The following is a 23,472-nucleotide window of genomic DNA, read 5'->3' as shown; positions in this document are numbered from 1 at the left end:
GTAACTCCAACTTTGGGGATTGTCATGTTTTAACTTCAACTAAATGATTACATTCTGCTCTATGGGTTGAAAAAAAATCTACGACCCTTGGTCTTATGAAACTCTCTCAAACCCCATGACATATCCATACAGATGAACAGTGGTCAAGCAAAAAACAAGGCTGATTTTATTAGTTCCCAAAAAGTTTTCATTTTGGAGAAACAAGCTTTTCATCTAACAGTGGCGATATGTTAATAACAACATGTACTATGTAATAACACATATTGACATATACTGTACGTTGTCATATCTCAAATCAGTTCATCTTATCTTTGGTGAATAATAATCACTGAAAATACACTTTCAAAAACTATAAGCTATTTTTATCTTGTACACAAGCCTCAAAAATCTTCTGAAAAAGGGATTTAAAAGACCACTTGATTCACAAAGTTACCAAATTCACTTGAGCATCATATTCAAGGACTTGTTTCAAGGTCTTGTTTGGACTCAAAAGGACTCAAAATTGGCCTGTTTTGGGGTAAGATTTCATAGATACCAGGTCTCAAATCTGCAAAGGATTTTCAAGGCCTGTGGGAAGCCTGGATTCAGGTGATCTGGTGCGAAAAGGGGGTTTTAGCATGACCTGGCAGCGGTAGAAGTGGCAGTAGGTGTGTAATGGCAGTTGAGGGGGTGAGTATACTGCAGTGGAAAAAGTCCAATCCCCCTATCCAGTATATTTATGATAATCTGCTGCTTATTCTCTCAACACCCAGTAAAAGCAGCGGGTGACCGGGTCTCAGTTTCCCGACTCCCCCGGTTGCTTCTTCTTGCCCCCCGGCACGGCGCCCAGGTGGAAGGGAGCCTTGATGTTCATCCTGTCCCTCTCCGCCTCCTCGTCTTCATCGTAGGACTCGTCCTCATCCTCGTCTTCCGCGTCGCTGTGGTGCGGGGTGGAGTGGAGTGAGGCCGAGGGGGAGGGGGGCACCGAGTACGGCCGGGGGTAACGGAAACCCTCTGTCTGCGGAGGTGGAGGAGTCCGAGTTATTGATGTGTGTGTGTGTGTGTGTGTGTGTGTACACTATGGAAGAGGGTTAAGGCACATGTGAAAAATGTATTGGAGTTCTGAGATTAATCTCGGAAAAGTCAGAATTCTGAGTTTAAAGTCAGACTAGTCAGAATTCCGAGATTAAAGTCAGAATTCAGAGAAAAAAGTCAGAATTCTGAGATTCTGACATTGTTTTTACAATTCTGACTCTAATCTCAGAATTCTGACTTTGTTCTCAGAATTCTGAGATTAATCTCAGAACTCAAATACCTTTTTCACATGTGGCCCTAATCCTCTTCTGTAGTGTACCGTAGATACAGGAGAGTAAGTACACAGAGAAAAGCTGAATAAAATGGGACAGAGACTAGTTAACCAGAGGAAGGCCAAAGTGAGTGAATGGGAGGGAAAGAGAGAGTGTTTCATCCCAGTAATACCACAGGGATCGGCACCAGCAGACTCCAACATGATGTCTTGTCATTCATCCAAATGTTAGGCTGTCAATTAAAGCCTGGCAAATGTGGGTCAGATTCAACAGTATCCACTCTCTCTGTCAGTCAGCAGATGATAGAGCTTCTCATGTACTTCTCCTGGAAGATGTTTTGTTAAAAGGAAGGCTGTGTTACGTGATTCAAGTTCTCAGGGAACAGAGAAACTTACCAGATACTGTATGTTTCAAAATGGTGATTTACAACTCCTGAGGCTATTGAGAAATTGTGCTCAACAGGTAAAAAGTGAGTAAAGTTGTCTGGATTCTCACTTTTTGTTTTCAGTAAAAGCTCGTGGGTAAAGTGTTTTGTGAATTCAATGTGACCCAACATGGAAAAACAGGCACACTGTACTAGGAGATAGTTTTCTGCGTATTTCATAGATTACTGATCTTTGCATTCAGAGCTTTACAATGATGAATTACATAATAGGGGGCAATTTTGTTAATTACAAACTGTTAATTACTGAATCAAAAACCTGGACTTTGGTCAAACCTTTTCTGATGTAAAATGGGTCTTCTGTAAAGCTAAAACAGCCTGGGTTCATGGCATTTGGAGACATATGATATGAAATGTATTACTATTATCTATTCTACTATTCCCACTGTAATATATAGGGTGAGGTTAGAAGCACTTCTACTTACGATTGAGGTTAGGATTCAGCACAAAGCAGCCGAACTCTTGTCAATTTGTTTTGGGTTTTGTTTTCATTTTTTTGTTCCTTTTATTTCACAGCACTTTCTAACTTTAAGAAAAGTGCAAAAATACATCTTTCTTTCTTTCTTCCTTTCTTTCTTTGATTGCTTGCTTGTTTCATTCATTCATTCATTCATTCATTCTTTTTCTTATTCTCTTATTTTTGTGATGTGTTTTCTCACCTTCAGAGGGGCCATGGGGTCCATCTTGAACTTGTCAGGGAAAGCTCTGCTGAGAGCGAGGTGGCGAGCGTGAATGTAGAACTGTCAATCACAAGTCAGCAGAGAGATGTGTACATACATGTGTTGAGTATGAGTTTTCCTTTCTTTTTTTTTTAGATTGAAAGGCATTTGAGCTTCATAATACACACTGGAGAGTGATAGGAGAGATGAATTACAGAGAAAGGGGATCATTTGATTTCTTGCACTTCTGCTGATCAACAGGACTAAAACTTTTTTTTAATGTAAACCATTGTAGGAGTCCCACTTTTATGCATTGTATCCAACAATTATTTGCTGCTAAACTATTTCTGCATCTCTAAGAGTAAACTGTGTGTAAAATTTTCAGCTATCAGAGGGTGCAAGAAATGACCTGGAAATCAGCTGATGAAAAGACACAAGTTTCAAGTGCGTCTGTTACAATATGCCTTCTTTATAACATTTGAAAAAGAATAGGCTGCAATGGCCAATGGAGGATAGATGCAATTTATTATATTATATATTTATTATATTTAGAATCTACATATAGGCATCATTATATCCCAAACCCACTGTGTGTCCCTGCTGGCCAGAGTTTGAATCTCCTACACTCTCCTTCACGTATTCTGCATCCCTCTCAGTCCCAATAAAGAAAGCATTGTGTATTAGCGCTGATGCAGCAGATACAGACCCGCCCCAGGTATCTCCAGTCCAGCAGGTCAGACAGCCTCTCGGTCCGGTTCCTCTGGATGATGCGCTGGCGCCGAGACTGCTGGCAGAACCCGAACATGAACTGGGTCAGCTGGTTACACGACTCATCGGCCGAGCGGAAACGCCGGTCCACGATGTAAATACCTGAGAGAGACGGGAGGGGAAGATGGGCAGAGGAGGAGAGGAGAGGATACACACACAGTCACTGATGATCAATGTGAGCGCAAATACTGTATGTGGACATTGTCTCTTCCCCCAAAATTAAAGAGCTCTAGCATTTGCAGAGCTCAGAGATGAGGTAGTAATAGTATTGATCAACAGAGGAACGTGTGTGTGTGTGTGTGTGTGTGTGTGTGTCCATACCATAGGCAGCAGGGTCTGAGACGTGCTCCTCCATGAAGCAGCCGAACCCTGAGAGGTTGGTGGTCACACTGGGAATGCCCATCACAGTACATTCACCTGAGGGAGCACAGCGCAAAAATAATCCACAGGTCAAAAAAATACAGTGTGTGTGTATGTGTGTGTGTATCTGTGCACGTATGATTCTAAAGGGCTTTCAGGCGACGTAACACACCCTCTGGCGGCCATATTGGAGGTCTTTAGCTCTTTGGCAACTAGCTGTCAACAGACGATTGTGTTTCTAAACGTACAACTCAGCCATCTCAACTGAATTAAATAGACATGGTTAATTTCTGCTGTTTTTGGCTGGGAACTGATCATTTCATTAGCCTACTGCTAATTTTGATCGTTTTTGTGTTTAGATAATGTCAGCTAGCAAATGACAGTCTCTAGTCAGCTAAACATCACTTGTCTTGTTGTAAACACATCTGAATTGCACCCTAGCTAATGTAGCTAGTAGAAGCTAGCCTTAGAAGCCTGTTAGCCTGCTGGTGAGTTAGCTAACAAAGCCAAACAAAAACCCCAACAAAACTGTTTGTTTAGGCAAACTGAGCTAGCTAAAGACAGTTTCCTGTGTCACATTGATAAATATTGATAAATTTGGAAAGAAATCTACCTTATCAGACTATTCACTTTTACTTATAACACAACAATCTCTTCCAGGTTGCTTCTTGTGCTGTTGTTACATATTTAGCCATTATTTTAGCCATCATGGCAGCAGATGTGGCTGCTAAGAAATTTGCGATGCAACTGCAAAGCCTTGAGGAACATGAAGCATTTGTGTGTGTATATGTGTAGCCTATGTGTGTGTGTATGTGTGTGTGCTTGTATTTGCATATTTGCGTGTGCTACCTGGTGTGTATCCCCATGGTTCATAGTAGGAGGGGAACACTCCAAGGTTGCAGCCGCGGACAAACTCCTCATAGTCCATAGGCAGCAGGGGGCTGGTGGAGGACAGGAACTCTGGGTGGAAGATAATCTGGGGAGGAGACGGGGAGACGCTTTCAGAGACTGTTATGGGGAAAGCCACCGTACCTCAAAATGCCATGATATTTGGCAGGCACGTTTTATTTGTTGAACCGGTTTTGGCTCACTATCAGTCTTTCAGCACTCCAAATAACTAGTTTTTGAAGTCACAGCATGATATGTGGTTTCTTAAAGGAATACACTGCTGGCCCATTTTTCAATTTAGCTGTTAAGTGATGAGAGCATAGGCACCAAAATCATCCATGTGTCCCCTGTTCGCTCCGGTGCTCCATGCTAACTCTTTAGCATACACTATGTTGACTGATAGTAGGCGACTAGCAGTATCTCAGAAGTGAGAAAATGAGAACTTGTACCAGCTCTAACACTAAGTGGAAAGTAATTTTAAATAATAAGCAGCTAAGTCTGGCAGTTTGTGGTAAAAATTTACATTTTCCCCATTACAGCTAACAATCACTACGCAGTGGATGAATATGTTGTTGCTCACCTGAAATAGATCCAAAAATAAACTGTGGCTACATCAGGTATATTGAGCTAATGATATTTTATTTTTTAAAATGTATGTGTGCATTTGTAGGCCATACAAGGAAATCCATTAACAACTTAAAAGGACAGTCCTCTTACTTTGGATAAAGCTAATCGTCTATCATTCAACATACATGCTAAAGTGCAAACAATCTCTCCAAGACACATGATTTTGGTGTTTTCATCACTTAATGGGTAAGTTGACCAACAGGCCAATCTCTCAAAAACACTTTGTATTCCTTTAACATTAAAGTGACTCATTGAATATGTTAATAACATGGTATTCAGGTGGAGATTTGATTCTCTGCTTTGAGGTATGAAAACAACCATAAAATCTATCTACATTTTCAGGTGAAATAACACTTTTGTTTTATTCTAACTACACTGTGCTCTAAGTTCTTCGTCTAAGTTCTTGTTGTTCCTCACCAGGAGACTCACGATTGAGAGATTCACAAATAGTGACTACAGAAGTATTTAGAGAGAAGCATAAACTCTGTAGGGGCCAACCTTGACACGGTCGTTCCTGGAGTTGAAGAGGCCGACGCGTCGAACGTTGGCCAGGATGGGGTCCGTCGAGTCATCCAGCATGTTGTGAGTGGTCACTGGAGGAAGGCTGTGTCTCTGCAGCAGTGTGTGTGTTTGTGTGTGTGTGTGTGTGTGTGTGTGTGTGTGTGTGTGTATGTGTGTGTGTGTGTGTGTGTGTGTGTGTGTGCGTGTGCAAAAAGGGCAGGTATGAGCAAGTATGTGTATGAATTATTTATGTATAAAAAGGGGGAATATAGAAATAGAGAGACATAAAGAGAGACAGGTCAGTTTGATTTGTGGTCTGTGTTAGTAGGGACTGTGGAAGCCCCCCCTCACACACACACACATACTGCATCTATCCTGCATTAGTGTGTACAGTTGCAGCTATTGTACTGCATAAACCCCTGCATAAACACAGGTGCGTGAAGCAGTGAAGCTGACGAAAAACAACGTAATGAGTGTTTGAGTCACTGATCCGTGACTAGTAACCTTTTAGAGTAGGATTCTGAGGTATTGATCAGCGGAGCAATATCTAACCCATGGGCTAATGATATCTGATTACCCTCTCACGCCACAACAGAATATATAGATAATCCTTTTGTTACAGTAGATGGATTTGGAGAATGTCAGGCACGCTTGATTCAACTCACCAGACATTTGACCACCAGAAAACATTGGACAAAACTTGCTAGATAAGGCAAACCAAAATTTTCAAATATTTGAACTATATTAAACTGCTGCAGTATTATGCCAAGATCTGGTTTTACATGATAGTGTCCTTATTCTAGTCTCTAGGTAATTCAGACCTTGCTTCATCTTTAGAGGAGAATCCTCTGGTCACAGTGTAAGGAAGAGCAACTTTGCAGAGCGATAGTAATTCTCATGAAACTCTCAAGGGAGTAATGGAAAATGGGAGGGGTGGGGGGTGAGGTGAGTGGGTGTACAAATGAAAAATTACAAAGACAGAAATAATCACAACAGCGTTTCCTCCAATCACCAATCAGGGCCGGTCTCTATTCTATCACTTGTAGTCAATATCCCTCGCACTCTTATTTCCGACCTCTGAAATATCGACGTTGACATAAATTCATTTAATTGGCCTTTTTGCTTGTAAGACTCCTATTACGCGCCGAGGGCATACATCACCGCAACACGCCCAGTCTATTGACCCACGGTTTGGTGTCGGGGAAGGTAATTAACTCACTGCTCTGACGTTCATTCATGCTTTTAGCTCAAGGGAATCCCACCCATGGCCCCTTCATAATTTATCACCACCGAGGGCCATATAGCTCCCATTGATCGCTGCTGGGGAAATGCCTTATCCATTCATAAAAATAGAGCCTAGTATATGAGAGTGTGTTCCGGGAGATTCATCTTCCTCAGCATTTTGGGATGTTTTTTACTCTTTTTTTTTTTTTTTTTTTTTTTACACAGAACCGCTGACCTGCACATATTCCAAAAAAAGAGCATAAACTGTCTTGCACAATTTTGTTTGGCTTGAGAGTTTTTGAGGGTAAAATTGTCTGGTGTCGTCATCATGAAGTGTCTTTAATCTGGTTACTGAGGTGTTTTAAAGTAATAATCCGCAACTTTTTCATGTAAATAAATGTCTGTTTTGCTACTTTCTAGCACCGATTGATACAACAGTGATTCAATTCATTCCCAGTTCATGAAACTTTTACATTTGATGCTCTAAACACCTTTCCCGGGAAATCCCTTTACATGTGTCATCCCCAGCCTCGACTATTGTTTATACTTGAATGTTACTAGACTTAGGTTGGGACATGGTGGGTTGAACAAGGCTCTGTGTATTATTGGGAAACATCCAATAGGACTATATGAAGAAGATGGAGAAAATACAGAGGGGAGTGAGAAATTATGGAGACTAGAATGGAGAGAATTGATTTACAATTAAAGGAATTTCAAAACTAGCAGATCATGGAAGAAGATTTAGGATCACATTTGACTCTTTGAAGGAGCCAGGTCTATTCAAGAGGGTGTCGGTTATAGAGAGATGGATCATGATTTAGTAGACAGTAGATGGCGGTAATGCAACATAATATGGGTGCCAATAGAAGATATTCAATAGAAGAAGAAAAAGGGGTCTGGTACCTGAGTGGCGTAGATGGCTCTCTTCATCATGGTGAAGTCGTCTCGGTCCAGAATGGTGTTCATATCAGGGATTTCCCCTCTGTGGACGGGGCAAATAACAAAACACCTTCTTTATGTTTGCATGCAGGCTGATATTCATTTATCTATGCTGACAGAACAGGGAACATCAAATCAGTTAAAAACTAGAGTTCACATAAACTGCATTTTGACGTCGAGACTATTTCTCTCTAAGTGTTTTCTACAAAGGCATCTGGGTTTTCTGGGTACATCTGGATAGTAATATAATATGACAGTGATATTCACTCAGTTTACTTACTTTAACAAAGCATCATACAGCTTCTTTCCAAACTTCTCCTTCACAGTGTGAGCCGTGTCCCTGTGAGTGACAGAGGGGAAAAACCGCCTCAGAAATGAACTAATGGGTCTGTGTCCGACCAGAGCTTCACTGGTGTTCATTAAATGTATCACACTGATATTCAAATGGAAAATGTAGGTGGCCATGATGAATATGGAGTGCGCTGTGAAATTGTCAGTGTTAATGGTCTAATGGTTAGAGAGACCATCCTGTAAACAGAGGGGTGTCGGCTAAATACCTCAAATATAACAATGGAATGTAACCTATAACCTATATATCATCTAATGGTGTTGGCATTAGGCTGTTGTGTAAACCAGGGTGTGGCATACCAGAGCTGTTTGCGTATCGCCTGCCCCTTCAGCGACTCTACATTAAAGTTGTTGGTTTGAGCCGGCATGATGAAGAAAACCACCACTGTCACATCGTTTCTATGGACCTGCGGAAAGAGAGTGGTAAGAAAGAGAGAGAAAACAAAAAAAAGAGAGGGAAGGTAGCAGTGGTGAATTTAACAGGAACGCATGCATGTGCTGTATTTGCCGGTAGGAAGGTACAGAGTGTGCCAACTATTATTTTCCCGGTAACACTTTACAGTAAGGGTACACTAAGTTAAGGGTTAGTTAATGCTTAATAAGGGTTAGTTAATGCTTAATAAGCATTAATTAACCCTTAATTAACAGTTAACTAATGTGTAATTTACTAATGGTGTTCATGTTAACTAAGGTATTAATTTCTACATTATTTAATAGTTTATAAAGATGACTATTAAATGTATAAATTAATACCTTAGTTAACATGAACACCATTAGTAAATGATTACCAGACACATTAGTTAACTGTTAATTAAGGGTTAGTTAATGCTTATTAAGCATTAACTAACCCTTAATTATTGTACCCTTATTGTAAAGTGTTACCATTTTCCCTTTAGTAGGTTTTAATTCTCTACAGGTTTCTAGATTATGTCTTGTAAATTTATGTAGATTTTGTTAAATTTCATAAGCAAAGAGTGAAATTTGACTCAGAGGACAAATACATCTTGACGTCACTTGACATCAGCCTTGTCTCATTTCTCTTTTGAAGCATGACACATTTGAGGCCTTCAGTAGAAAGCCATCAGCGCGGCAGCTAGTGGTTTATCGTCCATGTGAAGCCGAAGGACCGTACCCTCAGCAGGTAGTTAAGTCTGGACAGAGACTCCAGGAAAATATCCGCTCCCTTGTTAGAGAACTCGTAGCGTCCAGCGATGAAGAAGTAAAGGGTTTTCTCCAGGTTGAAGTCCAGGTGGCTGCCAGGAGGATAAGATACGAGAATGGGTGTTAAAGGGGAATACCGCTTAAATTAAGGATTCATACAAGTCATTTCTATGGCGTAGGACATTCCAGACAACATGTGCATGCAAGCAACTCTCTTCCAAATCCAGAAACCAGAGAAGTAAGACTTGATGTCTTCAAGCTGGAAAATTAATGCTTATCCCATGTCGATTCGTATCTAGAGTGTCATGTTATCTGCTATATTGAAGACAGAGACACTAGGGTATATATTGACCGATATACATTGGGTCGATATTGGCCTTTTATTTAATATCGGATGTCAGCCAGTCATGCCATCCACTTCCGATATGATGGAGGTTTCTCTCTGACCACAGCTACATAAAAACAGTCTGTAAAACCTGACATGAAACTGTATTTTCTTTACACATTTTACTTCACATCTTATTAATTTCATTGTTAAATTACTGTTTTTGTAAATTAAATGTAATTAAATTGGCCTGATGTATCCCAGAGTTTCCCCTACCATTGAATAGGAATACTTGTATTTTTTTGGCATGGAAATGGTCAAACATAGATATTGAATATTGGCACAAAATATCAGCTATCAGTGACTTCAGTCTATAAGTATCGGTATTGGTATCAGCCTTCAAAGACCCATATTGGTCAAACTCTAGTAAACAAGCCTGCTTTTGATGACATTATAAGATGGCCTCCTATGTTTGAGAAAAGCGTGAACTGCATGTAGATGAGTACCAGAGGTAATAAGCCCCACCCACCCATAGAAGTGCCCTCTGACAAACTCCTGGATGCGGGCCTTGCTGGTGGAGTGCAGGTTCTGAAACTCATGCATGGCCGAGAACTTCTTCACGTTCAGCCCGTTCGGGGTTATCACATCTGCACCATCAACACATTAGCAGAGGAGTTTTAATGGCAGCAGCTGAACAATTCGGCACAAACATTTGTCCTGTAAGGCAGTGATTCTCAAACTTTTTCATATCAAGGACCCCTAATTTAGTACACATTGGGGCCACAGACCCCCATTTGATGAGATTTTGTCTCAGACCCAAATCTGGGAATATTTAGATATGATTTTGTCAAATAAATTCCATGACTATGTGTACTGTAGGTAGAGAGATAACAGTGAAACTATGATCAAAATAGTCTTCTTCTACATTCTCTAATTGTGTTAACTGGTGAAATTTAACAATTTATCAATTTGCTGGGCACCCCCTGGAACCCCCTCAAGGACCCCTGGTGGTCCCCAGACCCCACGTTGAGAACCACTGCTGTAAGGGATCTTTGATCTGAAGACAGGGTTTGCAGCAAAAACAAACAATAAAACCGCACAAAACTGCAATGAAACACAGAATAAATCATCAAAATATATACCATATAGAGCAGGGTTGGAATTGCATGGTAAATTCAAATTCAAATTCCTGGAAATGGAATTGGAATTGGAATGTCACCCAGCTCTAAAGAAACAGAATTGGAATTTCATTAGAATGTCAGGAAACACAATTCAAATCTATTGAATTCCATGAAATTCCACTTCTAAGAGAGTTTGTCTTGACTTGCTAAACATTATAAATCAAACATTATGAATCAACTAAAAGACAGTTAAACAAATCAAATACATTCAATCATAATGTATGGATTACAATTACATGTTATCCATCAAATACCACCTGAAAGGTCCCTTTAACATTTTCTGATATTCAGTATTGATAATATATAACACTATATGTAATCTCAGATATATGATAAGATATCCAATTTCTCTGTTGAATCAGAATTGATCAGTTAATTCATAAATTGACCCCAACACATACATTTTGTGAGGACAATCGCACACTGAGGTGCAGCAGTGAAAGCCTTCCCCACCTGGCTTCCTGTGCAGCATGTGGTTGGCCTCCACAGCAGTGATCTGAGAGACGGTGGTGAAGACGTGAGCGCAGTGGACGGCCGCTCTCTCCAGGCAGTAGCGATGGTAGATCTGCCTCTCGCCCGCTTCCTTGTCGATGTTGAACTGCAACATACAGAAAGGCTAAAGGTGTAAGAGTTCATGATTTCATTGATTCAGATTTTTCATGTGTGTGTCTAACCTATATGAGTAAAATGGATTGCTGAAGTAGGAAATACATACTGTTGAAGAAAGAAAATTAAATGAAAATGCAAACGACCAAACCAACCATCAGTTTGTAAAGTAAAACTATGCTGCGTAGTCTAAAATTAGAGTGATCTATGGTTTTTGAAGGCCGATACCAGTAATGATATTTTTAAATTGAAGTCAGCCAATATTTTCTGCTGATATTAATTGAAATTTAATCATTTTCATGCCTGTATTCAGTGTTTCCCCCAGAATAGTATTCTTGTCAGGGTGGAAAAGCCTCTGAAACAGCATTTAGAGCATCATGGGACACTAAAACTTTCCACTTTAAGGTCAGCAGCTCTTTACAGTAAGACAGGGTGACTCATTCCACCTATTCAGCAGTAGGGGAAACTCTGGCATACATCAGGCCTTTAAATGAAGAACTAAACAAACAAACATTTAAATGAATAAAGAAAGAAAAGAAAGAAAGAAAGAAAGAAAGAAAGAAAACACAATTTCATTTTACAGCCTGTTCTCATGTGGCTGTGGTCAGGAAGGAACCTCCATCTTATCGGAGACGGACAACATGACTGACTAATATGATATCTAATATTTAATAAAAGGCCAATATTGATCTAACTCTACCATAGTCTATTTATATTGATGGTTTTTGAGTGTAGAATCATCATAAAGTATCTGCAATCTGATTTCTATGTTATTTTACAGTATCAGTAATGGATTCTAGTTATTTGTAAGAAGGTTTTTGTAATCCCGTTACACGTCACTCATCGCTACCCAACCCTAACTAGTCAACAAAGCTAAAAATGCATATGATATAATATGATTTTATAGATAAAATAGATTTCAAGTGCCTTCTGACTTCATGTTCGGGCTTCATGTTCAGAACACCTTCTTGTGTGAAAACCAAAGTCTGTCAATTATCCAGCCGGCGAGCGAGTGGCCTTTAGGTTCACGCTGACCTTTAGGTTGTGAGCAAAGGAGGTCCAATTACAAATATCAGTGGTCAAAGACTGACCCTTCCTGACGCTACACAACTTCGCTAATGATGCTCTAAGTAACTGTAAGAAGGCGGAAGCTTATAATGTGAAAATGATTCTGAGGTTTGGTGTGTGTGTGTGTGTGTTGGAAACAGAGAGCGATAGGGAGTGAGCATGTGTTTGTTTGTGTGTGTGTGTGTGTGTGTGTGTGTGTGTGTGTGTTAAGGTTAGGGTTAGGTTAAGGTTAGGGTAAGGGTTAGGTTTAGGCAAGTAGTGGTTATGGTTAGGGTTAGGGTAAGTCTCCAGGAAATGAATGTAAGTCTATGTAAATACCCCAAAAGTGACTTAAGTAAGACTGTGTGTGTGTGTGTGTGTGTGTGTGTGTGTGTGTGTGTGTGTGTGTGTGTGTGTGTGCGTGGGTGTGTGTGTGTGTATGTGTGTGTGTGTGTGTGTGTGCGGACGTTCAGACTTTTTCACATGTTTGTGTGTGTATCCAGAATAATGCTGTCGTCACATGGAAACCTTGTAACTCCGATTTCGTGATTTTCATGTTTTCAACTCAGTTGGGTTGAGAAAATTCTTCGAAATGTATTTTTTGATGAATGTATCTTTATTTGAGATTTCTTTTGTTGTAATCGATGTTGTACTCTGGGTGTATGTCTGTGTTATGAATGTATGTTAGGTGCCTGAGCTTTTGTATTGTTGGTTGGTTTGTTTAAAAGGGAATGTCACTACTTTACTGTATGAAGATGATGCTTCACAATAAAAACATTTGAAACAAAAACATTTTTCCACCTCTTGGGCTGATGAAAACCTTTCAAAACTAATTGGATAAACTCAAAAATGCATTGTCACCAAGCTAAAAACTAGGCTTTTTCTTAGCTTCTGAAAAGTTGACACTTAAACGATACGAGGTTTTAACAGCAACGATACATATCCAAGTGTGTCTACACATCAAACGTCCAGAAACCCCTCCCTCACACACACACACACACCTTGTCCAGGTTGTTGTAGAAGTCGACACTCCCGGCGCAGAGGTATCGGCCCAGCAGGGTGGCGTGGGTGGTGAACACCGTTGCCATGGGAATCTTCCGGGAGCGGGAGAGGATGAGTCCGGCTCCGGCCTGCCACTCGTGGAAGTGGGCGATGACATTGGGCTTGTCTCCGAGTTGGTCTGTTAACTGGGAACCAAACAGATGAGGCAGCTTGAGAAAAAGTTGGAAATTTCCCGTGATTACATCAGTTCACGTTATACTGAATTGTTAAAGCTGTACTAGGCAATTTTTTACATAAGATCTTGCCTATGTGTAGCTTTAATGTGTCTCCAAGGCTTGTTTACATTTCACTGATGTAATTTCAGTACTGTTCTTTGACATACAGTGCTAATATTTGTCGGTATCTATGCTGAAATGCTACATTTTCTGTTGAATAGCTAATTTGAGTGTCCCGACTCGTGTCGCACACTCTTCTTTTTTCTTTTAGTTTCATGGTAGAATAAATGAAGCAGGAAACTAAAAGAAAAGAGAGAAAAGAGTGTGTGACTTGAATTTTTTCTTTATAATAGGAATTGTTGCAAAACCCTCACGTCTGCATCTTGCTGGGTTTGTGTTCCTTCTACTGAAGTTTAGATAAAACTATTACACAGAACTTATGTAATCAGGTTATTTGGATTATAATTCCTTCAAAGGTGACAATACAGTACATCATTTTCCAAAGCTTTTCCCAGCTTGGAAAACAGTTTTCAAATTCCAGGACTTTTCCATGACCACAGAAACCCATTGAGCATGTACGAGCATCAGTGATGGGTAGCTGATTCATTTAACAGGTATGGAATTTCTTGAAAGTGTCAAATGGTGCAAAACTTTTGGCATAAACTGTTGTCAAACTTTACATCCAGCCTATTAAAACGTAACCGAGTGAAAGTGAACCGACCTCTTTGAAGAACCAGGCGATCAGCGAGCCGAGGATGAGCGAGTCGTTGGCCTCCCGGTCGTGGAAGGGCAGGCCGATGCTGCAGGTGTCCCACAGGTCGCCCTTCCAGCGGTCCAGGTTCCAGGCTGCTGAGCCGATGTCAAACAGGATCACATAGGGGCTGCCTTCAATCAGCCAGCGGCCAAAATGAACCTGCAACACAACATTGGCACATACAACCCACTCAGTGAAGAAATAAGAACATTTTATCTAATAGTTATCTGGGTTTTTTTAGCAGAACGGTGCACCGTCAAATTCCAATATGCTGAATACATACCAATGTATTGAATACATACATGCAAAAAACTAGACCCAATATATGCAGCTCAAACAGGCATAACGTTACAGGCCCTTGACTTGGTAATGTTGTACATTTTAGGTGTTTAGCTGGTGCTTTTATCCAGAGCGAACAAGTGGGGGAGCACATTGCAAAAAACATCCATCTTAACGAGTCATTTAGTCTCATATTCAGCCACCAAATCTTATTTTTCTTAAACCAAGAGAAAAATTCTGCCAATGAGGTGAGGTAACTCCACTTGCTTCCAGTGCAGTTTCGCAGAATCTTCTGGAAATTAGTGTCAATATCTTGAAACAAGTCAGAATAAGGCACTCAATCAAGAAAATTACACTTGATTCTACTAAATTCTTAAAACAAGTTAATTTGCATTGGAAACAAGTTAAATTATCTATCCCCATTGGCAGATTTTTTTCACTTACTTTAAGAAAATTACGATTTTAGGACTCAATAATAGACTTATTAAGCTGCTGACCTGTGACCTTTCCTTTACAGGTCAATCATGTGTCATCATGTGACCTGAGAGTCTGCAGGTTTTCATTCCAACCAAACACTACAGCAGCTGATTTCACTGATTGGTTCCTCCTGTCTGGCTGCAGGTGTGTTAATCAGTGAAATCAGCTGCTGCGGTGTTCAGTTGGAATGAAAACCTGCAGACTGTGTGATTGATTGAAAACTGCACTCGGCCACTCTGCTGCCCATAACCCATAGATGGTGCATGTCTACCATCTTGTGGCTGTATTGGACTATATGTTGCTTTCATCAGTGTACGGACGCCATCTAGTGAGCAACGAGCATTACACAAATGGTTGTACCATCTCTTTTATCTTACTTATACTGACTGGCCTTGTAAATAAAAATCAGCAAAGTGAGAGAATACAGTTCAGTATACAGTCAGCAGCCAAAGTGTTGGGATGAATGAAATTCATTCTTATTGCTGTAAACTCATGAACTCATTTCTCATCACAAGATCAATATGAGACAAAAGTATAGATGATTAGATATTGATTCTGTTTATTATCATTATTAGTATTTTTAGTAGTATCAGTATTATTATTATCATTAGTAGTAGTAGCAGTAATAGCAGTATTATTATTAGTAGTAGTAACATCAGTAGTAGTGGTAGTAGTATTTCCATTAGTATCAGTATTATTAGTAGTAGTAGTAGTACTTGTAGTAGTAGTTGTACTAGTAGTGGTATTGTTGTTGGTGTTGTTTTATTCAGAATGAATCAAAGAACATTTTAATATTTACAATTTTTCATGCTCATTTGATATTAATGAGGACTGACTGCTATAAATGACATTTTGCTAACATATTTTAATAAAATACCACATATAAAACCTCTTTCATCTCATTTACTCCTTATGATCAGAAATACAAAATGTATGAGTTTACTGAAATGAGAAACAAATTCACCAATACTTGATGCTTACTAGGTCATTCATATTTGTATTTGTATTCTTAAAAGTCAAGTGGTATGGCTGACACACTCACACACACATATACTCAAGTACACACACACTTATCTCCATCATTGTTAAGGTTAGAGGAGCTCAGAGACATACACACATACACTCTTTCTCCTCTCTCTCTCTCTCTCTCTCTCTCTCTCTCTCTGTCACACACACACTCACACACCTGACAGCCATTGTTGATGAGGGCGTCCATGGCCTTCCTGATGGCAGGGTTCGGGGGGTCACACCCCTCCACCTGGGTCTTGAAGTTGTGTTCGAAGTACGGCCCCATCATGCAGTAGTTCTCCCCCCATTCGTCCACTGTTATCTTGGCCTTAGTCTGGATCACGGTGTAGATTCCTCCGACTGCAGACAGAGCAACAGGAGACAGAAGATCTGAGCTGATAATGTGAAGATGGGTGAAACTGAGTGTAGAGAATCATCACAAAGTATAGAGTTCATTGTGTATGTTGAAATATAAAGACAGTAGCTGAAAATGTCTATCTTCAACACTATGTATAAGTGGGATAGGTATTTTACCAAGAGCTCAGTCCATGGGTCAGAATATATTCTTTCTGTTCATTAGCATGTCATCACTATGAAACCAAACCCCTTAATTTTAACCCGTGAAATGTCTTTAATTTCTCAATTACATAAACATTAATTATCCATAAACAATAACATAGCTTTAAAAAAGTACGGTTAGTATCATGGGTTTTTAAAGGATTTATTCATGGGTTGATTCATGGAGACACTAGTAATTAAGGGGTTTTTTATGCCTTTTGTGCAGGTTTACAGGGTTATTAATGAGTTATTAATGAAAAGTTCCTGTCTCCCTGAATTTTTCATTATATTAGAAAGTAAAGGAGTCAAGATTAAGGGGGTATTTAAGGGGGTTTCGATGGGGTCTCCTCCATTAATAACTTCCTTAATTCATTTTAAGGAGATTTTGCATGAATTAAGGGGTGAATTCATGTAAATTAATGAAAATGTAAGGTTATTTTAAGGGATTACTGGTTCATAGAGCATGTTCGTGCACGTTCCTGACTTTCTGAATTTACAAAGATCAAAGGCATGGTGTTTGACTTTTGGCCCCCTGTCTACAACACACTCCCACCACAGGTCAGACGGTCGAGATGGCTGACAACTACAAAGAGCCAGGGACGATAATCAATGACGAGCTGAACTTTGACATCAACAGGGAGAGACGATCTGGAAAAATGGGCACTGCAGTGACGGTTTCTCCTCCGTAAGATGAATGGCTTCCAGATCAACAAGAGCAGGACGTCTCTTTTTCTTTACCGATCTTTTACAGGGTCCATTTTAAATTTTCTGTGCAACTGCTGATTTGGAAATTTGAGTGTAAGGAACAAAGTCTGAAGTCACATTGTGAAAACGTGCAACATCAGCCTCCCTCAACTATTTCACAAGTACATTTACATTTAAGTCAGATCCATTTACTTCATCTGAGATCTCCCTTTATACCAATATTTTCCAACTACTGCAATCAAACCACAGACTCGCCAGGATTAAGACAAATAGTTTTAGGTGGTTATTTACACCCAGTGCAGTCTCTCTATTAACTTATGGGCTTGAATAGCTGGCTTTGGGTGTTTTTAATCAATCTTAGATATTATTTTAGCCATATGCAAATAAGAAAAAGCAGGGGCAGGGCTTCCTTGAATGCAAAAAAATCATTTTAATAGAAGTAACTGTTCAGGTATGAATGCCTTAACATGTGAACACAATTATTTCTATTAAAGTGACATGCTTTGCTTTTGTTCTCGAGCTTGGAAGATGTGCCACCTCTGTTCATGTGGACACAAATACTTCTATTAAAGTGGGGGTTTTTTTCATGCATGGCAACCCTGCCCCTGTTTTTTCTTGTTTGCTCTGCCATTTTTGGGCCCCTATTCTTTCCAAACCATCTTTGATTCATATGCAAATGTAATTTATTTTATTATTCAAATTTACTTCAGTACTTTCAACACTGTTTAAGTTAAGCCTGAATGCTCAAATGGATCTCCAGTAAACATGAGGTTGGCATTGTGGTGTTTTGTGTAGCATGTGATACTCTGCAGACCAAACAAAGACAGACATGTGTTGCTATAATGTTGTAACCAACCGAAACACGTGTAAATGTATCTGATGGTGTCACATTTGACCCCAAGAAGACAAATATTTATATGAAGGACTGTCAACAATCACAAAGCCCTATGTGACGTCTAAACCGCATCAGAGAACAGGAGTTATATAAGAGAAAACTGCAGAATGCCAGATAACCTCTGGACCGTTCAACCACAAGACAACCAGTGACAGCATAAGAAAACCATAGACTCATAAACCATACAGTCTTACATTTACAAATGTGTGTTGAAATTCTCAGTTTTCTGTTAAAATGTATAAAAGGACAGACTGCATTCATTGAACACGTAGCAGATTGTATCGGTACACCTGTTTGCAGGAGCTAGTGAATAAAGTCAAAACTAAACTTTACAGGAAAGGAGGAAACCACTGCAACATTGCCATCTTACAGGAAAGAAGTCATTAATTACTTGTGTTTTAGTCATTTAAATTTTTGTAAATTGAGGAGATAGGAGACACAGAATACATACAAATAATTTTGTTTCAAAATGAAACATCCACTGTTTGATAAAAAAAAAACAATTCTCTTGCAAAAAGATACAGCCCCAAATTAAAACAGTGGTACTTTTTAAAGCATTCCAGATAACTTAAGCCCTTGGTTAACTTGGAGAGACTGGATCCTCTGTATTTTAGAGATAGTGAACAATGAACAGGATATGATTTATTTTCCAAAGTTTTGGAATAGAACTTTTCACATATACATGAAAAAAGAAATCAGGATTATGGTTTGGACACAAAGCAATCAGACATAATAAAGAGAAGGGTGTGACTGACAGTTGGTGCCACAAACTGGTTTCATGTTGAATAAAGCAATAATCAACTGTTACTGCTATGATTTTCATATTTTCCACAGGATCAAACTGTCAAGGCATGAATGAACAACACACAGGTAACTCCCTCTAAAATGCATTTATCTTGAAATAAAATCCTCAGCTGTTATTTCTCTTATTCCTTGTCCTTCTCTCTTACATGAGTTGCTCTAGATAACAGTGTCAGTTAAATGTCTGAAACAGTGTAATGCAGCCTGTTAATATTTCTTCTTGTAACCCTGAGTTGCATTTTGTTCATTGCCAAACTCATTCGCTTGTTTTTCTGCTTTACTTTTATTTTTGAAAGCATATGAGACTTAAGAAGTCAAAGTGATAGCTGCTCCACTTTCCAGATTCACTACTTATCTGCAGCTTAATATTTAACTCTTCAAACGGCGTCATACTGTCTTCACTCTCACTGTATTTCAATATTTGCTCTTTTAGGGGCAAAGATTCACAGTTTTACACAAAAATTACCAATATAGCCTAACTATCCAGTGTTTTTTTACATGCCAAACTTTCAGTGTTCATGTAAAATGTCACATGTGATGTAGTTTTTTCCATATTTTAATACTATGCGGTATATGGAATGCATTTACTATTGTTATTATGCAATTCCTCAGAGTAAACATGCAGGGTTGCCTCCGGTCAACAGCCAAACCCTGAACTAATCCAGAGTTAGTTAATCGTTCCATTTCATTATGGTTGATTCTGATCTAGATACAAATGCAATCCACAGTGAGCAGGCTGTGTGTGTAATTAGCATGAAAATAGAGATATTTGCATGGTCAAAAATGAAGTAATAATTAGCAATAGTGATAATTTTAAGGGCCCAGCTGCAGTGAGACACGTCCTCATCTATATGGATGCATCGGTGATTGAAACATGTATTGTATTATCTTCAATAGATCTTTTAGTGTCATTATTTGTTGTATTATCATCAATACTCTGCTCTATTCTTGTCTGTATCCTATTTTCTGCTGCTGCAATGACCCCAATTTCTTTAAAGCTTCATTTATCTGTGATATGAATTTGTCAGGGAATCAAGCATCAAGCCTACACCAGTGGACTAATTCTGAAGCATCAACACACTAGAGATAAATCAAAGAGGAAACCTTAGCTTTTCTTTCCCCCAGACTGACCTTTGTTGGTGACCTCCCAGGCCACCTCGAACAGCAGCAGGTCGTCCACAGGTAGCTCATCCTCCTCCCACTGGGGCAGCACGCCGCTCAGTGACGTCATGGACAAGGAACGGGACAGCGGCATCTTGAGACGTCTGGGGGTCCGACACCGCCTGCAACCTGGAGCTCTGACAGGCTACTGAACCTTCACAGAGGCAGCCGGACAAGATAAGAAAGAAAGAAAAAAAAAAGGACCGGGGAGGGGGAAGGACTTCCACCCCACCTCCTGAGCCTGACCCCCGGCCAGCAGGAGGGGAAGTTTGCGTTCACCAGACTGAAGTCCACAGATGTCAAGGTGAAAGTTTTGACAGAGCCGTTTGTGAGCACGAGTCGGGAAAACACATTGGTCAACTGAACTGAGGATATTGTTGCGAAATTTTGATGAATGAACGCAGGTCTGTCTATTTACCAGGACAAGAGCGTTCCCTAATGGAAAATATTCCTATAATATTCCCATTGGGAATTATTTTGTGTCTGTGGTGCTCAATAGTGAGTTTATAATGACCTTAATACACTGAATGATGTTTTTAATCTCCTATGGTATTACTAAAATATTCCTATAATATTCCTATTGGGACTTATAGTGTGCCTGTTGTACTAAATAGTGAGTTTATAGTGACTTTATCATACTTCACTATCAATCCTATAGGGACAGTTTTGCTGTGATATGTGTGTAGTATTCTTCAAAAATGTATGATAAGATTAGTATTGTTCATCTTCATCAATTATTATTATTATTATTAGTAGTAGTAGTAGTAGTAGTAGTAGTATAGTCTTTATTTATATATTACTTTTCAAAACAGATGTTAATTTGTATTGCCTGTTATACAAAAGAACAATAACTGAAAAAACAACAATACTGGGAGAAAAAAGTATGAAACATGTAGGTCAAATTCTGAAAAGGAATTTAAGTGAGTGTTATTGATTTAAGTGAATATGTAAGTGATTTAAAGCTGATCCTGCTGTAGTCAGTCTCAGCTCCTCATGCAGGCTTTCAGTATTATTAATATTTTGGATTCTGTATCGTCACAAGTCTATTTTGAGCACATGCCCAGGTAAGCAAAAAGTGTCATTGTATCATTACAAAAAGGCAATTACAGCCTTTTTGTAATGATACAATGACACTTTTTGCTTACACAGACCCCCCATGTCCCAGTGACAATGTCATGCACGTCATCCATCCATTCTAACACTTTTATGGACTAGTTTCTCAACAGTTTAAAAATATTGAATGATGGACTTCAGGTTTTGTTTATGCTTTCGTTTTTTTCCAAATGGATATTTTGGATCTATCAATCTATCTATCTATCTATCTATCCCTAACTCATACTACAACTCCAATCCGTATCACTGTTCGTCCTCAAACAACAGTCCATGCTGCTGTTGCGATGCCACTGAATCCAAATACACAGATTGAGCAATTACAGCGCCTTTTTTTCTTTTTAGGGAAATGTTGGTGAATTCCCCGTATGATCCATTGAGACAATTCGGTTTTTCACGCGGCAACGCAGCTTATTTTCTAATGGATGAATGTTTTCAGCAGCAAAGTGAGCGGGCACTGTCAACATTTCCGAGAAGAGCTGATGAATGATGCATTTCAGCACCGCAAGTCGCGGACAGCGCCGCAATTTGCTCCGGGAGACGCAAACGGCTCTGATTGGCTGCCGCCTGGACGAGCAGCAGGTCGCACTGGTGGGAATATAAAAAGCCCTGAGTATACACTTTACTACATGGTGAATAGATGAACATTAACACCTTCAGCTGCATTGGTTGGATACAAACAGGGATCACTTGGATTTACCCAAAAATGAGAATCCTGGCTCTGATCCTGGTCTACGGTCTGATTCTTCGTCAGGATGGAGGAAGTTTTGCAGCATCTCTGCGGGGCTTTGAGTCTTCACAGTGGACACACACGATAGGTAAAGAGTCTTTAAAGTCTGTAAAGGTTATAGCTTTGAGGGGAAAACGACTTATTTCTCTGTAATCCCGAAGAACGTGTCTTTGAATCAGTTTCAAATCCCCAAAAATGAGCAGATTGAGCCATTTGTGAACTTGGAAGATGTTTCTTTCAAATGGCCAAGCACATTATGCGCGGTTTCATTGAAAGATAGTTTTAAATTGTATTATTATCATTTGAGAAATTCAAATTCCACATATTCAAGGGCTAGATAACTTTTTTTTTAACTAAAAAAAAAAAATCAAATTCCAAAACTAACCCCACCTGTTGCACATTTAATGACATATAAGGAAAACAACTGAAGGCTTTAGCTCCAAAAAAAAAAAAAATGAAAGAAAATTAAAACTAATGATGGTATTTTAGAAAAGATAGTAGGTAAGCTAAGTCCACAATTGACAGAATTCTAACACTTTTGTGGACTAAGTTCTCTATATTTTAAAGATGTTGAATGATGAACTTCAGGTTTTGTTTATGTTTTTGTGTTTTTTTTCCAAATGGATATATAGCCTATAGTGTTTTGGGAATGCATGCTATTAAAAGAGCAAACTATCTATCTATCTATCTATCTATCTATCTATCTATCTATCTATCTATCAGACTTGCTGATGTTAACTATTCTCCTATCACAAATGGATATATAGCCTAGTGTTTTGGAAATGCATGCTACTAAAGGAGCACAAGTTGGGTAGGCTACAATTGCAGGTGTGAGAGATGTAACCTCCCTCTTCCCTCTTCCCTGCAGGTTTCCCTCAGCTCTCCGAGGTGAAGAAAAGAGCTGCGAGTGATTTCGGAGCGGAGGATCCCAACCTGTGTTTCTCCCTGAGAGAGAATGACGACCAGCGGCAGCTCTTGTGCAACGACCGGCGGAGTAAATTCAACTTCAACCCGTTTGGGCTGCGCTTCGGAAAGCGTTATAACGGGTATCTTCACAAAAGAGCCCTCAAAAGACCGAGGACAAATCAATTACTGCCTGTTTTTCTCTTCCCGCGAGAACTGGAGGTGCCGACCTGACGCAGAAGTCCACTTCCCGTCCAGTGAGGATTTTAGTCCCATATGTCGTAGTCAGTGTTCGAGTGGGTCGCTTTGTCAAGTCCATGTGTGATAAGTCTCTTCCATATGTGTTAAAATGCCTTTTACTAAATATAAAAATATTTCCCTGAATAAAACTTTTATACTTAGCCAATCTTTGCCGTGAATCCTTATGAAATCTGACACAATGAGGGTGAGAAAAGAAGAAAATGTACAGCATCAGTTTCTTGAGGAGTTTTCTCATACTGACGTGCAGTTTT

At 39.5% G+C, this 23,472-nt stretch overlaps 3 protein-coding genes across 3 annotated transcripts in view; 1 reads left to right on the top strand and 2 right to left on the bottom strand.

Annotated features, from left to right (window-relative positions):
- Positions 1-23,472, bottom strand: part of tmpoa (thymopoietin a) — a 113,287-nt gene that overhangs the window by 35,889 nt on the left and 53,926 nt on the right. The window lies entirely within an intron of this gene.
- gys2 (glycogen synthase 2) lies at positions 776-20,311 on the bottom strand. Its single transcript, XM_071921736.2, has 16 exons — positions 20,188-20,311; positions 16,276-16,457; positions 14,301-14,492; positions 13,364-13,549; positions 11,163-11,307; positions 10,058-10,175; positions 9,175-9,295; positions 8,343-8,449; positions 7,975-8,034; positions 7,659-7,737; positions 5,529-5,642; positions 4,365-4,491; positions 3,477-3,572; positions 3,094-3,257; positions 2,388-2,468; positions 776-997 (listed from the first exon to the last, which is right to left on the bottom strand). The coding sequence occupies exons 1-16, from the start codon at positions 20,309-20,311 to the stop codon at positions 776-778; spliced, it is 2,118 nt and encodes a 705-aa protein (XP_071777837.1).
- On the top strand, positions 21,993-23,373 carry kiss2 (kisspeptin 2). The gene is made up of 2 exons (XM_071921748.2): positions 21,993-22,145; positions 22,926-23,373. Exons 1-2 carry the CDS (start codon positions 22,034-22,036, stop codon positions 23,192-23,194), a joined length of 381 nt encoding a protein of 126 aa, XP_071777849.1. The 5' UTR covers positions 21,993-22,033; the 3' UTR covers positions 23,195-23,373.

Source organism: Centroberyx gerrardi, chromosome 24 (assembly GCF_048128805.1).
Source record: "Centroberyx gerrardi isolate f3 chromosome 24, fCenGer3.hap1.cur.20231027, whole genome shotgun sequence".
In the NCBI taxonomy this organism is placed as follows: Eukaryota; Metazoa; Chordata; class Actinopteri; order Beryciformes; family Berycidae; genus Centroberyx; species Centroberyx gerrardi.
This window is presented reverse-complemented; position numbering and strand designations above follow the sequence as displayed.

Excerpts from the sequence above, each read along its gene's own strand:
- gys2 (XM_071921736.2), bottom strand. The coding sequence starts at position 20,311 with ATGCCGCTGTCCCGTTCCTTGTCCATGACGTCACTGAGCGGCGTGCTG. Across the intron at positions 16,458-20,187 it reads CTGGGAGGTCACCAACAAAG|TCGGAGGAATCTACACCGTG; the intron begins GTCAGTCTGGGG and ends CTCTGTCTGCAG. Across the intron at positions 10,176-11,162 it reads CATGCTGCACAGGAAGCCAG|ATGTGATAACCCCGAACGGG; the intron begins GTGGGGAAGGCT and ends TTGATGGTGCAG.
- kiss2 (XM_071921748.2), top strand. The coding sequence starts at position 22,034 with ATGAGAATCCTGGCTCTGATCCTGGTCTACGGTCTGATTCTTCGTCAG. Across the intron at positions 22,146-22,925 it reads ACAGTGGACACACACGATAG|GTTTCCCTCAGCTCTCCGAG; the intron begins GTAAAGAGTCTT and ends TCTTCCCTGCAG.